General features: G+C 34.7%; 2 protein-coding genes across 3 annotated transcripts; one reads left to right on the top strand and one right to left on the bottom strand.

The window, feature by feature from the left end:
* Nucleotides 1-3,035: 3,035 nt before the first annotated feature.
* Nucleotides 3,036-7,027, top strand: LOC125212591 (phosphoglycerate mutase-like protein 1). 2 transcript variants are annotated; one of them, XM_048112812.2, is made up of 10 exons: nt 3,036-3,172; nt 4,075-4,136; nt 4,237-4,344; nt 4,554-4,633; nt 4,889-5,051; nt 5,912-5,986; nt 6,108-6,196; nt 6,295-6,414; nt 6,640-6,684; nt 6,767-7,027. In XM_048112812.2, exons 2-10 carry the CDS (start codon nt 4,077-4,079, stop codon nt 6,858-6,860), a joined length of 834 nt encoding a protein of 277 aa, XP_047968769.1. In that variant the 5' UTR covers nt 3,036-3,172; nt 4,075-4,076; the 3' UTR covers nt 6,861-7,027. The 2 variants fall into 2 exon arrangements, with proteins under 2 accessions (XP_047968769.1, XP_047968773.1); XM_048112816.2 differs by lacking the exon at nt 4,554-4,633 and having other exon boundaries at nt 3,077-3,172.
* Nucleotides 7,028-9,795: 2,768 nt separating this feature from the next.
* Nucleotides 9,796-15,264, bottom strand: LOC125208014 (uncharacterized). The gene is made up of 11 exons (XM_048107556.2): nt 15,094-15,264; nt 14,741-14,965; nt 14,248-14,343; nt 13,742-13,830; nt 13,528-13,656; nt 12,235-12,355; nt 11,704-11,788; nt 11,505-11,614; nt 10,955-11,103; nt 10,370-10,466; nt 9,796-10,223 (listed from the first exon to the last, which is right to left on the bottom strand). Exons 1-11 carry the CDS (start codon nt 15,172-15,174, stop codon nt 9,936-9,938), a joined length of 1,470 nt encoding a protein of 489 aa, XP_047963513.2. The 5' UTR covers nt 15,175-15,264; the 3' UTR covers nt 9,796-9,935.
* Nucleotides 15,265-17,251: the final 1,987 nt, after the last annotated feature.

Below are 17,251 nucleotides of genomic sequence, written 5' to 3'. Positions count from 1 at the left end.
GCTATGTATTTATAGAGAGAGGAGTTGTAGGGCTTTCCAAAGTTAAACCACTTTCAATAAGGCATTAATCATTTCATAAGTTAATTGTTATTGGTGTTGCTTTGCTTTTTTTTCTAGAATTAATCATGATTTTGCATTTCTGTTTTTTTTTTTTTAATCACAATTTACATTATTCTTTAAAACTTCTTAATTTAATGAAAAGTTTTATTTAGATTCTACTGGACATTAAATGATGATTGAATTTATAGTGAGTCAGTTCGTCGATTTTTTAGTTTAATTGAGATGGACTTTTTGGGGATTAATCATGCATGTTTTATATTTTTCGTTATCTACCTTACAATGATAAGCTTATAACTCCCAATATACTATCGCTCCATTATGTCAAATGCGACATAAATTGACACAAATATGAGAGCAATTGACTGACTATAAAGACAATTTATTTTTATTGTCTACCATTTATTATAAGCTCGACTAAGGGATGAATGTATACATGTCTTAATTTTACTCACTAATAGCCTCATTAATAGACTTACTTATTTATTTTGATGAGATAAAATAGTGTAATTTATAAATATTTTACTAGTAAATAAAAGGCTATAGTGTGTAAAATAAAAGCTATGAGCCTATAATGGTGTAGCCCATTAAATGAAAGCCCATTGGAAAATTATCAATATTTAATACATAGTCCTAAGTCCACTAGTTCATAGACACTTTAATTATGTGATTCAATAAATTTGAAATATTTGGTAACTTGATATTCTGAACTGTATTCATCTTCTTCTTAGTATTTTAATTTTATTGTTCATCGACCATTATAGCATATGTCCCATATAAAATAAATAAACATTTTTTTATATGCTCAACTAATATGGGCCCATGCAGTTGTAAAACGTCTTATTGATGCATGGAACCTTATCGAATATTCGCGGAATCTTGTATTAATTTGACATTATTCTTTAATCCACTACCTGCAAAGAGGAACATCGTTTAAGTTTGAACAAACGATTTTGTAATCATTCTTTGTTTCTATCAAGTTTTAACAATTATACAGTTCCCAATCCAAATAGAAAGAGAAGAAAATATTTAAACTTCACAAATTGAAAAACAAGCATAATCATCATAGCTAGTACTTTAGTCTTTATACCACAAAATTCTGCCCGGACAATGACGAAATATTATGTCGTTCTTTCCAAATGACAGATCACTTAACTAAAGTATTTAAAAATATTGATTATCTATATTATCTCAATATTTCACATCAAAATGTCAGTATCCCACCATATTAAAGTAATGTTGGTCTGTTACGACCTAAATGAGATAATGCTTATATATTAGATGTTGTTTGTCAAGCTTAAAATGAAATTATATATGCTCGTTGCTTAAATATTACTCCCTTGTGAGATAACATGGAATTTTATGAGGTTTTGTTTTATGTCTTAAATAAAGAGAGAAAATATAATTTTTATATTCATGTGAGAGAAAACTTTTTTCAGAAAAGAAAATATGACATCTTTTGTGAAACAAACTAAAAAGAAAGTATGACATCTTTTATGGGACGAATGAAGTATTTCAAACTCCAAACAAGATAATGTTCATAATACTAACTCTAGTTGTGTGTGTATATATGCATAATATACACACACATTTGGGGAACTATTTATTGGTAAGGTCCCATCTCAAGTAGTAACTACAAAAGCAATGTCCTTTTCATTTGTTGGTAAAAATGTTTCACAAATATATTTCTATATTTTAAGGATCTGTTTGATAAGTTGGTAATGCCTAGATACGTATATTTATACAACTATTTCCAAGTGTTTGGTATTATAGTTAATCTATCATGTAAGCCTGTGTTATGAGATTCCCTAATCATGCCATACTAAAGTGGCAACTAATAAAATTTTGACATGTGGAAACTTATAAACTCTCACTTCCCTCTACATTCCAACTAGATGCATAAATTATGGAAATACATTTATTATTTCTAAAGAAAAAGGTATTATTGTAAATTATGGAAACTACGCCAATTTGAAAAATCATATATACTCATAAAATATATAGATATACACGCACACAATTGATAATAAAATGAATAATCGTCTAAAAAGTCAAGTGAGTGTTAAAATAATATTGCACCCCATTTAAGATTTGAAGAATTCTTTTTGGATACATATATGCAAAAATCTACACAATTCAAAAGTAATAATTAAATTTTATTAGCATTGAATGCCAAAAATTAAATCGTCTATATGAATAATTATATAATGTAATTCTTTATTTATTTATTTTAGTATTGCACATTAACTATATAAATGAAAATTTGTTAGGTTAAGATATACAAATAGTTAATAATAATAATAAGATGACCTAAATTTCACTACTTTAAATCATAATAATGTATCATGTCAAAACTTCATAAATTTTTATGATAAAAATATGGAGTACTATAATAGATGATTGTTGCAGGAAATAGTCATTTATTTAAAATTATTATGAAAATGTAAATATATGAATATATATGCTGTATCAATTAAATTAAAATTCTGAAAATATGGAGCTCCTCAAGCGTTATATATAGTCCATCTATCATAATGTGCAAACAAATTTATTATAATATCATAGTTTACTTTTATAGTTTATATAGTTGAAAGTGATATATTAAATGTTTTCACATGTCAAAATTTTATTAGTAAGACATACCATGTCATATTGCCACTTTGGTATGACATGACTAGGAAATTTTTTCTATTATTCTTTATGGCCCATCCAAATTCTCTCAAATTTGGTCGGATAGCATTTCCGCCTCATTTTTTATCTAATAAAAAAACTCTCATCTGAACTTTATCATATTATGAAGTATGCATTTCTTACTTTACTTTAGGCAAATCTTCTTATATCTCACGTTTCTTATCATTTCTATTTTGGTCATGGTGATGGTATATAGCTCAAAATGGCTAAATAAATCTCGTGATCAAATGCCACACATCAAAGAGAGATGAGAGAGAGAGAGAGAGGAAGTAACCAACCGACGTCGAATAAACAAAAGCAGAAACTGACGCATGCTTTCAGAAAAATGATAAAAATAAATAAATACAAACAAACAAACAAGGCGCCGTTGCTCTTCTTCATCACACTCCACTGTTTTCAATTCTCGCTTCATCTTCTCTCTCTGGTATCTCTCTCTCATTCGCACACCATGTGTTTGCTGTATGTGTATGCTTTGCGTTTCCAATTTTGAATTTTTTGTGATTCAGTTATAATTTCAAGTAGTTGCCAGTTTTTCGCGGGATGCAGTTTTACTTTGTGCGACTAGAATTTTGTGGTTCGTTTGCAGATTTGAAGCGTGTTATGTACGGATCGAGATAGCTAATCTGCTACATATTTGATCGGAAATGTTCCGCGCTTGTATCATTGTATATTTGTGAGCAGGAAGAAGCATGAGAGTGACTAGCATTATTTGAGCTGACGATGGAATTATGAGATTTGTGGTTAAGCTTATGTGATTCTTCCGTAGATGGAAGTTAGGAAAATGTTGGTATGCAGGGGATAAACCTTGAATTGTTAAGGAAATTCTCAATTAATTTTTTACATATTTCAGATCTCTGTTTATATTGTCTAGTCATTTTCTGTGGACAGAACTCTCTTCTAAATTTCTAATATCCGAGATATCTCGGTTTGCTCTTGATAGTTGCAATTGGATGTAACTTGCTAAGATAGTTTCTTTCAACTTAGTCAACTTAGTTGAAATTTGGTTATTCATTCATCTGAAATTGCTTTGAATTTATAGTATAATAATCTGATGGATGAAAGTTTGCTCATATGAGGAGGTTGCTTTAAATCTGTTGTCATTGATGCTTAAGCAGGCATGTAAGGTGCTCTAATGAATTGTGTCTAAGTAAGAGAAGAAGAATAGTTGTTACTTGAACTAAAGTTAGTCATGGAGGCTCAAACCATACCATTTTGATATTGATCTTTTCAGAGAATCCAGAGGATAGATTAATTGTGAAAAGTAATATCCTATGTTTCTTCAAGCATATTTTTGTCATTATGTATATAATTTCTTCATCGTTGTAGATATGGATGCTGTAGGAGGCCAAGGCATGTATCCTTTGCACCGTTGCAAGACTATCCACTTGGTCGGTGATTCCTTTCTCTTGCTGTTTTCGTTAAGATAAATTCTGAACTTTAGAGACTAGAGAATTATAATTTGGATTCACTCCATATTCTTACATGTAGGTGAGACATGCCCAAGGTTTCCACAATGTGGCTGGAGAAAAGGACCACAGTGCATACATGTCCCCAGAGCTTTTTGATGCAGCACTTACCCCTCTTGGATGGCAACAGGTAATAATTGATGGCATATCATATTAATTGTGTGCTTAGTAGGAAAATTAGAAAGGATATGTTTGTAATGAGAACCTGTGTACTTTTGTGTTAAGTTTTTAACCGTCTCCATCGAAGGAATTTTCATACTAAGTGCAAAGCTCTTGGCATACGTTTTCTTTTCTTTAAAAAAAGAAGCAACGGACTTTTTTCACACACACATCATACAGGTAGACAATCTGCGGAAGCATGTCCATTCCAAAGGTATTTCAAAGAAGATTGAATTAGTAGTTGTTTCCCCTCTATTAAGGTGAGTGTGCTGAAGTTATGATTCTTCTCCGGTCTCTTATACTTTATACTAATATGAAACTTTCGTCAGATACTTTGTTGCTGAATATATGGGTCCTAGAATTGTATAACTCTAGCGAGTAGCTTTCGTATTCTGGAAGGCATTTTGATTAGTTTCTTTTGTTCAACGGTTATTAGTTATGAACCAGTAGAGTAGTAAGTGTTGATCTTTATGTACATCATCTGAATAATCACTGACATTGCAAGTTGATTGCAGGACAATGCAAACTGCTGTTGGGGTTTTTGGTGGCGGAGGTTTTGATGATGGAATCAATGCCGATCCTCTAATGACAGAAAATGCTGGGGAGAGCGATCGTTCAGCAATTTCAAGTCTAAATGCCCCGCCATTTGTGGCAATGGAACTTTGTCGAGAGCATTGGGTATGCGGTAACTTACTAAAAGTGTTTGAAGTCTCAGATATATTTAATAATAATCTGGTCTCATTTTATTCTTCTTGCTATCTTGTGTGACGTTTATAACTGCAACTCCAGCCAGTGCAAGTATTATTTGGTTTTTAAGTGTTTCTTCTCGTATTGCATATCACGGGACACATTGTATATGATTCTGTTATACAGGATACTTAAAAGGGAGTACAGTTGGCTTTCTTCATGCATTCAAGTACTTGAGAAGCAATAGAAGTGTTTTGTTTTTAAATTATTTGAAGTGATTTTCTATCTTGTGACAAAGTTTTGCATCACTCTGCTCTGAGATTTATGGAAAAAGGGCCTTTCTATAGGAAAAAGGATGAAAAATTACATATTTTCATTAGTCTTTCTGAAGTACGGGTATTTTAAGTATAAAGAAAATCTTGAACTGCACATAGAGATTTGTTGAGAAAAAATGGATAGTTCTCCCCACATTTCATCTTGTGGCGATGGGTGGTAGAAGATTTTTTCTCTCCTTATTAATCTAGTGCACTATTTAGTGCAGCCATTGTCTTCCTCACTTATCATCCTACTTTAGCATACATTGAACATTTGAAAAACTAAATTTTCTATCCTATCCAAGATATGTGACCAAGATTCTGGGAGTGAAAGTATGTAGAACTGGACTTAAATGTAAGATTTCTGGTTAAAACATCACGTAAACTGGTATATACTTATCATATAGTTTTATGCTGGTGGTTAAGAAGCCTGTATCCTTGGCACATTTATTGAAATGCAAGTGAAGTTAACCGCCATTCTCTGGTTCATGACGAACACACCACATTAATCTTTCCGTTTGTATTGAACTGATGCAGGGAGTTCACTGGTGTGACAAGAGAAAGAACATAACTGAGTATAAGCCTCTCTTTCCTGCTATTGATTTTTCACTGGCAAGTAAATTGTCCGGTCTTCTTTCTTCTTCATCAAATGAGCCAGAAAAAGAGTTAAATTATCCCATGTTTTCATATATATCATCATGTCACTTATTGTATACCTTCTGATTATCTTCAGATAGAAACTGATGAGGACACTCTCTGGACTGTAGATGTTCGAGAAACTAATGAAGAAGTAGCTGAAAGAGGCCAGAAGTTCTTGAACTGGTAAACTTTTTGATTCTCAATCAAGTTTCCAGGACTAGTTTATTAAGTTTATAAAAGAATGAGAAACGATATATGACTAATTCTCGAACATGATGCAGGTTGTGGACGCGGGAGGAGTCTGAGATAGCTATTGTTACTCACAGTGGATTCTTACTTCATACCCTTACTGCATATGGAGATGACTGCCAGCCTCCTGTGAAGGAAGAGATCTGCAGACCGTAAGTCTTTCTTTTTTCGTTATTCTGTTTCCTAATCAATGCACATCATCTGATAACTGGGGTGTCCAATCATAAATTCACATATTAATATCAAATAAAGCTAATGTAGGATGTTATGTTGCATTGTCTTTTGCCAACCTCTTGTTATGTTGATTCATTATGCATTACAAGTTGAAGTTTGATATGAAACTTATCAAAGAAGACAAAACTGATTTACTTGTGCAGATTCAACAATTGTGAACTTCGATCAATGGTGTTTGTGGATAGAAGGTATTATTAAGTACACAAGATTAACATACCTATTTCTTCTTCCCTACGGTTTAATATTCTCACTCTCATTTTACTGTTGCAGTATGGCTGCATCAAGTTCCTCGAAAACTAATTTCCCAGGAAAAATACCAGACGGGACAGATGCTCCTAGCGAAGACAACGTTGGGAAAAACTGATGGCTGCTTTGGATTGACAAGAAATTTGGTTGTGAATTTTCCTGAACATGGTTAAGTTATTGGGGATTTTTTTCAGTAGGAATTCAAATTTAAGTAGCTCAAGTTATTTAAACTCTACCACCACTATTTATGATTAGACAAAACTTCAGCAGAAAATCACTATTTAATTTGCACGTGCATATCAATGATATCATTACAAGCTAAATAGTCGATTTTGTCTCATCGTTTGATAATTGGCAAAGACAAGATGTACTCAGGTATACAATTTATCTATCTATTTAAGGCTGGTGACAACAAATATACAATTAAGGCCATGGCATTCTATGATCAACATCTACTAATCTTTAGTTTCTTCAACACTACAGCATCAGCATCATCATCATCATCACCCGTCATCGGGCCATGATCAACGCAAACGTGTGGTCTTTTGCGTTTCTTCTTGGAGGGTGCAGCATTAATCCGCTTCGGGCCAAAAATGGGTCGCAGTCTCTCGCGCTTCTTCTTGGAGGGTGTAGTTGTCTCCTGAAGCCTAGTTTTAACCAATCGAACGAGATCATCGCTAAAATCATACGTCCACCACGCCTTCTTGACTTTACAGACAGACTGAACCATCAGTGCGAAGATTTTAGAAGCGGCATAGGTGAAATAGTAAGGAGATTTAGTCCCCTTTGGTAGTAAAGATGAATCATATCGGTCTCGTTTATCGGATGGCGTGGAACGAAACTTGGTGAGCACGAACCGAGCCATATCGATAACGCACTCATGGTCGTAGGAACACTCTTTCGGCAGCTTGTGCTCAATCTTGACAACCGTTACAAACGCCTTAGCTATGGATTTTACGTGTTGAGCCTCGTGGCGGAGTTGATCGGCGATCCAATGCCGATCGTCTGACCACCGTGGACCGGGACGCAGCGGCGGTTTTCTCGCAGAGAATTTGATTTCCGATTCCATTCTCGAGAGATGATGGCATGGCATGGTATGGCTATTATTTATAGAGAGAGGAGTTGTAGGGCTTTCCAAAGTTAAACCACTTTCAATAAGGCAATAAATTATCGACATATTTTCCTTATATAAATTAAAATTTTGGGTGTTATGGAAAGAGAAGTTGGATCGCTTTGACATAAGCCAATACTGATTTCATATAAAATTTGGAGAGAGAGAGAATCCGGGAGTATGATTTTATAAATGGTGAGAGGGATTTGATTTTATTTGATTTTGAATTAATTTGTTTGATAATTACACTATCTATTTTTCTTAATTCAAATCTATATCTATTCTATTTCATCGCATTATCTAATAATTTTTAGATTTTTATTCTTGTAAAATGTAATTATAATAATATATGTCTGCATTATTTATTTGTTCATATATATAAGTCGTGTTCAGAAATTCAAATGAATTTAACAAACTACGAGGATCACCATCAGAATAAATGTTAATTGCACATTTAATCAACATCAGCGGCAATTAAATTAAATTAATTAATTAAAATGTGAAAATAATTAGGGAATGTACCATCTTACATTACGTATCAAAGATATGATCTCAAATCCTTTTTTATGGAGTACACAGTTTTATAAGCATTAATAAATTGTGCCAATTAACTCCGTATATAACAATTGAAATTCTTGGTCACAATGATTTTTTAAACAAATCATATTGCTCATAAACAAAAACAACTTTGAATTGAAGACAATCTATCAAATATACTAAGTTGTTATATATTGGTTTGAAAATAATTATCAAACACAAGATGCCGGTAACAGTTTATGTACATTATTTAAGGGCAAATTAAATACAAATTGTGATTACTACAAAAATACAGCAATACAGATTGTGAGTAAGATGTTGGCATTCATTCTAACTGATCTTTAGTTTCTTGAACGGTAAAGCATCAACATCATGATCAACACACGGTCTCTTGCGTTTCTCGTTCGAGGCCGAGGGCGTATGATCAGCATCATCAATCTCCATCGGGTCATCACGACGAATCTCAAAAACGGGCGGTGATCTCTTGAGTTTCTTCTTAGCAACAACATCAACCGGCAAGGGGCCATGATCAACACAAAGGCGTGGCGGTCTCTTGAGTTTCTTCCCGGGCGTACGAGTTGTGTCGGGACGAAGCTTTTTTAGTACTAACCGAACGAGATAAGATGTAAAATCAAATGGCCACCAAGCAACCTTGTAGGCACAAGCAAACTGGACTTGTTCAGAGAAGATTTTGCCCATTAGTTTGAGGTGATAGAAAGGTAATTTAGTATCCTTTGGGAATAGAGAAGAATGTTGTTCGTGAAGGTTAGAATGATACTTGGTGAGCACAAATTCAGCCAAATCAAGAAGCAACTCAAAGTCATACCACAAGTCTACCATTTCTAATTTGTAATTAAACTTGACCAACTTTTAAAACCCTAAAAATGTGGACTTAATCATAATGTGAGACTTGTTTGAGCGAAGTTGTTTGGCGATCCAGCGCCGGTCCCACCACCGTGGACCGGGATGCAGCGGCGGTTTTCTGCCGGAGGAGAACTTCAGTTTTTGCAATTCCATATTGTAATTTGATTATGGATCTCAATGTGCTCCATATAGAGAGAGGAGTTATGTACTTACCAAAATTAAATCATATTCCATAAGGAATGTTTTTATTTCAATATCCTTGCTTCTAAAACAAGGTTCGGTATACTTTCCTTGTAGAAATATTGAATTCTAAATATAAAATTCACTTAAGCTTTTCTTTTTTTTTTTTTTTTTTTTTATGGCTGGATTTTATGGATTTTCTATTTTTTTCTTTTATTAATGTATTTAATTTCGGACAATTTATTTGATTTGATTTGATTTAATTTGTATGATTATTACACTATCTATTTATCTTAAAACAATTCGTATACACATATATTCATTAAAATTAATTATTATGATACAATTTATGGATTAATAATTGTAAAAAAACATAGATTAATAATTGTAAAATAAACATACTATCGTATCAGTAGTTATAAAAGAAGTACTACAAAACATATGATACTAGTCTGCTTTCTCAATTCATTGCCAAGGGTTTTGACCTATGACTGTACTAAACTATATATTCCCTGTAATATTAAATACTACAATAGCAACTAGCAGGAAAAAGATAGCAAACAATACAACGAAGTCGGCTGTCTTGGCTGGTCTTCCGTTCCCATGTTTACTAGTCTTCGAGACTGATTTATGAGGGTCAACTGGTGATGAATGGTCAGTTGCGACATTCCAAAAGGTTTTGCCAGTTGAAGCTGTTACAGCGGGGGCTTCTGATTCAGGCTCCAGAATTTCGGAAGAGTCTGTTGGGAATTCCACTGACATCAACTCCACACAATGGTCTTTGAGAACCTGAGAGAGAAAGGTATTGAAACTAAAATTAGTTGCTTCAAAACTACAATATTATTCTCCCAGGGGTTAAGGCGAGGGACGAGCAACAAAAACGCATGTTAGTCAGCAGCATATCTCATTATATATGCATGCGATGAGTAGCATACCTCCAATGTCTCCTTTGACTGAATATAATCACATATGTATGCGCCGTCCAGCCATGGAACAAACACTCTTCGAGGAAACGAAAGGTTGCACTGTTTTCTGCCAGACAGACATCCAAAAGTTCCCGTCAGTTGCAGGGTCCAAATGTTGCTTGCAAACCCAGATAACGACGAGTATCATTCAATTAATTTTATAAGGTTTTTGACACCCTAATAGTTTTGTTGATTTTATTTCACGAAATCAACTTTTAACGAAGAATGATGACTTTGACAATTACTTATTGGCATCAGCCAAATAATAAGGGAAAGTTGGCTCTGCACCAGTGTGAAATTTCAGTATCATGCCCTGAAGCATGACACTTGATTATTTTGGCTTGTACAATTATTTAGCATTAAACCAACTATCCAAAACAAAAGCAATTTGGAAGTTTCTTTTTAAGCTTAATCGTTTTGCATTGTGGTGAATCATGAAAACAAGCTTCTAGTTAGAAATAAATGACGGAAAACTTGTTCAGTATAAATAAAGGCTTCATCCATGGGAGCAAAAAAACAAGAGAAAACATCATGATGAGGTTAAAACCACAATACCTTTGAGCTTGAAGGTCAAAGTTTGCTATGTGTTCCTCAGATGAGAGATTGTTTGTTCCTTGATCACCACCAGTCACTGATTCAATGTCTCTTTCAGCCTCATCACACATTATATCAAGTCTACTCAGCAAGCTCTTGATGATGTCTTCCTAATCATAAAAAGATTGAATATGATAAAGAATGATGAGATATCAAAAGAATAAGGAGTAATAAAAAGCAGCTACGCATAAACACTTTTTGTTAATGAGCCAGACCTTTGTATAGTTAGAGTGTTCTAAACCTTAACAGAAAAAATTACCCAAACTTTCACTTTTTTTTGGTTCCAAGCTCCAAATACAATTTTAAGTCATTGGCATCATCCTAAAATTTATCAGTGCAGTAACATTGATATTTGATATCCTCCAATGAAACTTATGGAGTCTGATAAGTATGGTGGAAGGCTTATGGAAACTTCAAGAAAATGACACTAATAATCCATTATTAATGTTGGTGGTGTTGCACATAAATAATACTTGAACAAATTTAATGTGTACAAAGAGATGAAAGTCACCTTTATATCAACTAAAGCTTGTGAAACAGGCTCCTTTGAATTCAAGTATGACAGAGAACACACCGAGCCTCTAAGTAGAAGAACACCAAGAACCTCTTTTTGGTTACAAGCTTCACAGGAAAAGAAGATTTATTGACAAGGAGAATCATTATGAAGACAAATGCAAAGTTCAACACATAGGTAGAGAGCTAAATCACACCTTCTAAGTATTTATCTTGCATGAAAGGGAGAAGAAATTCAACTTCATGAAAACCATCTGTTAAATTTAGATCATCACCTGCCACCTAGGTAATGAAAAGGGCAGGAAGAAAGAATTTGACATCTGTTTTTTGAATTTTATTTCTAGACTATAAAATAACAGCATAAACAGACACATTAAGTGGCAAATAAAATATTGAACTACCCAAAGGATAATAAACTACTACAACTGCACAGCCCATAAAAAAACAAGTTGTTTGATCAAGCCCTGTCGAGAGAGAGAGAGAGAGCTGAGGATTAACCTAATCCCATCCTCACTAAAACTGCTAAGAGATGGCACTTGAACTTAACAGATCGCACTTGTCTCTAACCTCTAGGTATGGTCTAACAAAGACACTGGATGTGAAATTACCAAGATCAATTTCCTAAGGACTTCGTATTAAATCTGTGATATTATAGCTGGTGTTGCATCACAGTATTGCAGCTATCTATTATCATCACTATGTAAACTGACAAGTTTCAGTGGTCTTACCAATTGTCCATCAATCAAAGCCTTCACACCTTTAAGTTCCTTGGCACAAACCATTATTTCATTACGAAGGGCATCAGAAAATATTTTAATGTCTGATCCATCATCACGAGGTATCGGCAACCTAAGAGAAACAAGCTAAAGACATGTAAATAAATACTACTAACACATAAACAAAAATATTAAGCATGGTGGCAGTGCAGCAGTTAACCACATCAGCCAATAGGTAAACTTACTTCAATCTTTCAGAAAACATGTCGTATGGCAAGGAAGCAGAAAACTGGACCAACTTTAAAAAAAATTAAAAAAGAATAAAATAGGAGAGACAGCATAGGAAACCAGTTTCCAAACATAACGTTAAAAATAGATGATCTTGGAAGATTGTTAATAGCCTGCACCTAGAGTTCATATTACAGCAACAGTCAAATTTTAATTATTAGTATCTATTTTTTTTCACTATATCGCTTTCCTTTTCTATTAATTCCGTATAATTCCTCAAAAATATTTTTATGCTTGATGACAATTTATCTAAATGCTCTAAAGTCAGGGTACTGTTTAATATATCGAGGAAGCATCTTTAGCTCAAACTCATATGGCATGAACATAAAGACACATTAGGGAACCTTATGGTTCAGACTTCAGATCACTATTTTATGTCATCGTACAAGTGTTGGAGAAATACTCACAGAACCTGTAATCTCATGTAACTAAAGCTGGTACAGGTAATACTTCAGTCAATTCAGTAAGGGGGCATTTACTTTTGACGATTAGCCTAGATAGATAGAAATAGTATTAGTTAGAGGCTTAGAGCCTTGTTTACATTGAAGGAATAGAGTTATGGGGCATTCAAGGCCGGTGATAACTCCTATCATTTGAGCTAATTTTTCTTGATTCTCTTCCCATTGAAAAGGTAGGATTGGAGAAATCCTAGTATTGGTGACAAATTAGACAATCATCTAACCTTATCAAGCATGAAAGGTAAACAACCCCTAAAAGTCTATATATGAGTTTTGTTTTAAATATTGAATCACAATCCAATTCCCAATATAACAAGCATTGGGTGGAAATTCTCAATAGAAGACACGAAGTGATGATGGGATGTTGTCAATTTCCTTATGTCCACATACACAAAACCACACAATTAGCCAGATAAGATCTGACTAAAAAGCCCCCGATTTCATCATCCATTAAGTTTAGAGAAAGGGCTCAGTGACTTTGAATGGAGTGTAACAGGAAAGTAACTCACAAGCCAAACACAACATGTTTAGAAAAAAGGTGAAGCAAACAAAAGATCACCTTAAATCAAAATTGTGCATGCATCTGAATGTTTGGAGGGAACCTAATATTTTTCCTGTTTTGAAATCACAAGGCCAAAGACTGCCCGAGGTATTATTTGCTGACAGAGAGCAATTTCGGCATGTCCACCTGAAATGTTAAAGTGTCAGGTATTTAATATGTATTGGGAGTCCAGGCCTTTACATCAGAGAGAAGAGAATGGTCATGGGGGTACCTCAAAGGGCTGTAACTAATATGGAGTAGCAGTCTTTCATTTACATCATCCATCATTGTAGAGGCTGCTTGTTCAACTCCTATTACAGTCTGTAGAAATTTCATTAATGAATTGCAGATGTACACAGTTTTTGCATAGCTAGAAGATGAATAACTTAATGCTTAATGACACCATGTTGTCTAAATCAAACTTTACTTTCCCAAAAGTGGATCCAGAGTCTATTTTATACTTCACCCAAGTCCTACTAGACAACGTGCTCTATATTTTTCACATATATCATGGTGTATTGGTGTGTGCTCCTTCACCACCCCATCAAAATAAAAGAAAAGGCCACCAGTAAAAACTTGAAAATCGTTTGACCTAAACCAGGTGCAAACCATCACTATGAAACATAGTTTATATCGTAAATAGAAAATTAAAAGTGCTACGAACCCATATAGAACAGTTAATAGAATTGGAGACTCACTATGCGAATAAATACTAGTATCAAATAAGAAGATGAGAACCTGGCACAGTGTGATTGTTGAGCTCTTGAATAGGCTTTCACTGACCCATATGTAGATGCCTACCACCTTCATGCCACCCAATAGCATTCTTGAGACCTAAACGGGAAACAAAACTGCATGAGGAAGCAAATGGATGTCAAAGTAAAGCAACACTGAAGCATGAAAGAATCCACAGTCCTTGTAAAAAAGAGTGGATTATGAGATGGTTAATACAGCATAGCCAAAATAGTTCATAAGTTACTAAGAAAGAGACACTTATCAATTGTGCATCAATAAAGCAACATGTACTTAAAACAATTCTTATATACACTTCATAGATTTCACACAGAACTAGTCCAAAATCAGTTAATCAATTATGATGCACAGCCAAATTCTAACTTATAATCCACCAATACTAACTTCATCGACACAAAACGAGATAAACAATTTCATGAGGCAGACAAATATGAGCAGCAGAAGGATAAATCTAAGATTTCAAAATCACAAATTGAACCTGGCGCGCGTGCTCGAACACCCAGTCGTGATCAATGAAGAGAGACGAGGACTCAGACTGAGACTTGGCCTTGGACGGCACCTTCTTCTTACTTTTGCTGACAGCTCCAGCGCCGTCAATAACCGAACATGGCTGCTCTCCAGCATCATTAGGCGGCGTGGGCACCAAATCATACACGAATCCTCTGTCCAGCTTCGAATTTAGTTTCCCAATCACAAGCCCTATCTGGACAATTGATTCGAAACGCGAATGCGTTATGAAACTATAAAGGATTTTGAATCGTGCTTCAATTCAGTAATAACTAAGAGGTTTATTCATGATTTGGTTGGCATAAAATCAAAGAAATTGGATACCTGAGACGGGACGGCGGAGCGAGTGAGGCGATCTTCAACCAATTTGAGTTGATTTTCATCTCCGATGACGGATTTCACCATGATTTCTGAGCTAAAAACCGCAGGGTTTTAACGCTTACTCGAATAGCCACAGTCATACGGTCATACCCGCATTAACTAATTCTTCCTCAATTTTTTTGGGTATTTTTTTATGTTACTTTTTTTCTTTGTATTTTAATTGAAATTTATTTCCTCTCACAAGTTTTTTTCATTGGTGAATAAAAATTGAAATGTGTTAGTTTTTCATATGCAAATAGAATTTAAGATGGAAGTCTACTTTGGTCATGAATATGACCATTAGAATATGATTTGGGGAAGAACATTATAAAATTATATGACAATTATACGTTTTGGCAAAAAATATTTATTTTATTCTAGAAATGACAGTATCGTTAATGGACATGTAATGGCGAATGTGAACTCTAGCAACAGGCTTTGATTAATGGATATTAGTATCGAATGTAAAATCCCTGGACAAATAATAGACTACGGAGTCTGAAAATTAGATATGGAAAATTGAATATTAAATACTCCCTCCGTTCTATTGAAGATGATTCACTTTCCTTTTTGGTTTGTCCCAACTAAGATGATCCATTACTTAAAATGGAAACACCTTTATTTCTACTTTATTCCCTCTCTTTTACTTTACTCTCTCCTCTTAACACACAAAATATAACTGCATATAATCTCGTGCCGCCTAAGAAATGGGTCATCTTCCTTGGGACTAAGGAGTAATAATTTGTGAAGAATAAGCAAAACATAAAACAATTTATAATAGACAAACAAGAGTTACTCCTACGTAATAACACTACATAAAATAAAGAGACAATAAAAATAAGATAGTACTCCATTGGAGCAAGCTAAACCCTAAATAGGCTAGAAATTCAGAATCATTTAAAATTGAATGGTGAAGATCCTTGTCCCCTTCCTTGAGAGGAAGCATCATCATCGAAAATGATCATGCTTGGTACTGAAGCTCTAGCAACATCAACAGCAGTAGCATTATAAGCAGCATCGTTTGATCTTCCTTGAGAGAAAGCGGGAGCATCGAAATTGATCAAGCTTGGTGAAGCTCTAGCATAAGCATCAGTACTAACGGCAGTAGCAGCACCCGCATCCGCATCGTTCCATCTTCCTTGAGAGAAATTAGAATCATCGAAATTGATCAAGCTTGATGAAGGTCTGGCATAAACATCAGTAGCAGCAGCGGTAGAAAAATCGTTTGATCTTCCTTGAGATAACAAAGGATAAACATCGGCATCATTAACAACATTAGCAGTAGAAATAGCAATAGCAGGAGAGAAAGGATAAGCATCAAAGCTTGGTGATGGTGTAGCAGAAGCAGCAGTAGTAGCATCGTATAACTTCATTTTTCCTTTTAGTATAGCATCACATTCTTCTACAGTGGTGAGATCGTGGATGCTAGCTCTCATTCCATCCTTCTTCTTCGCCGCTTGACGGATGGAGAACTTCTGAGCATGGCTCGACACTTGAGCCGTCGACCGCCCATTCAAATAATGCCTACTAATGCTCCTCCAGTCGCTCATCCCGAACTCCTCAACCCCTTGCAGAAAACACCTGACAACCAAAAGAATGACACGAGATTTTAGGTGAATTTATTAAATATAATAAAATAGATAAAAAAAATATTTAAATATTTTAGTCAAGACAGCGAGGTTTAAATATAGAAAGTGGATATCTTATAACATACTTGTGTTCTTCGACTGACCAAGACTCGCCTTTCTTCCTCTCGCACAGGCTGCGGTTCGACCGGCTTGGACCAGCTTCCGGAAAATCAGGATAGTCTGGAATTTCGACATCGCCAGCTTCTATAGCCGCGACGTCCGCCACCAATATCTCGTAATGCACTAATATATCATCCAACGATTTTTCGGGAAACAGTCTCGCGATATTTTCCCACCGGTCCGGGGAATGCTCCGGGAACGTTACTAGTGCGTTCTCGAAGGTCTTATCCTCGTCCCAGCTCCACTCCGCCTCCGCCTCCGTGTTCATGTTGGCGGGGATGGAATCTCGGTTCCAATCCATGTAAGAAAAATTATTTTGATGAGAGAAAAAGAGGATTTATTTTATGTAAGAATTGTTGTTGAAACTAATGATT

This window comes from Salvia hispanica, chromosome 2 (genome assembly GCF_029641045.1).
Source record: "Salvia hispanica isolate PSC_SH4W2 chromosome 2, Shi_PSC_v1, whole genome shotgun sequence".
Classification (NCBI taxonomy): Eukaryota; Viridiplantae; Streptophyta; class Magnoliopsida; order Lamiales; family Lamiaceae; genus Salvia; species Salvia hispanica.
Note: the sequence above shows the minus strand (reverse complement) of the source record. Positions and strands in the feature narration are given on the sequence as shown.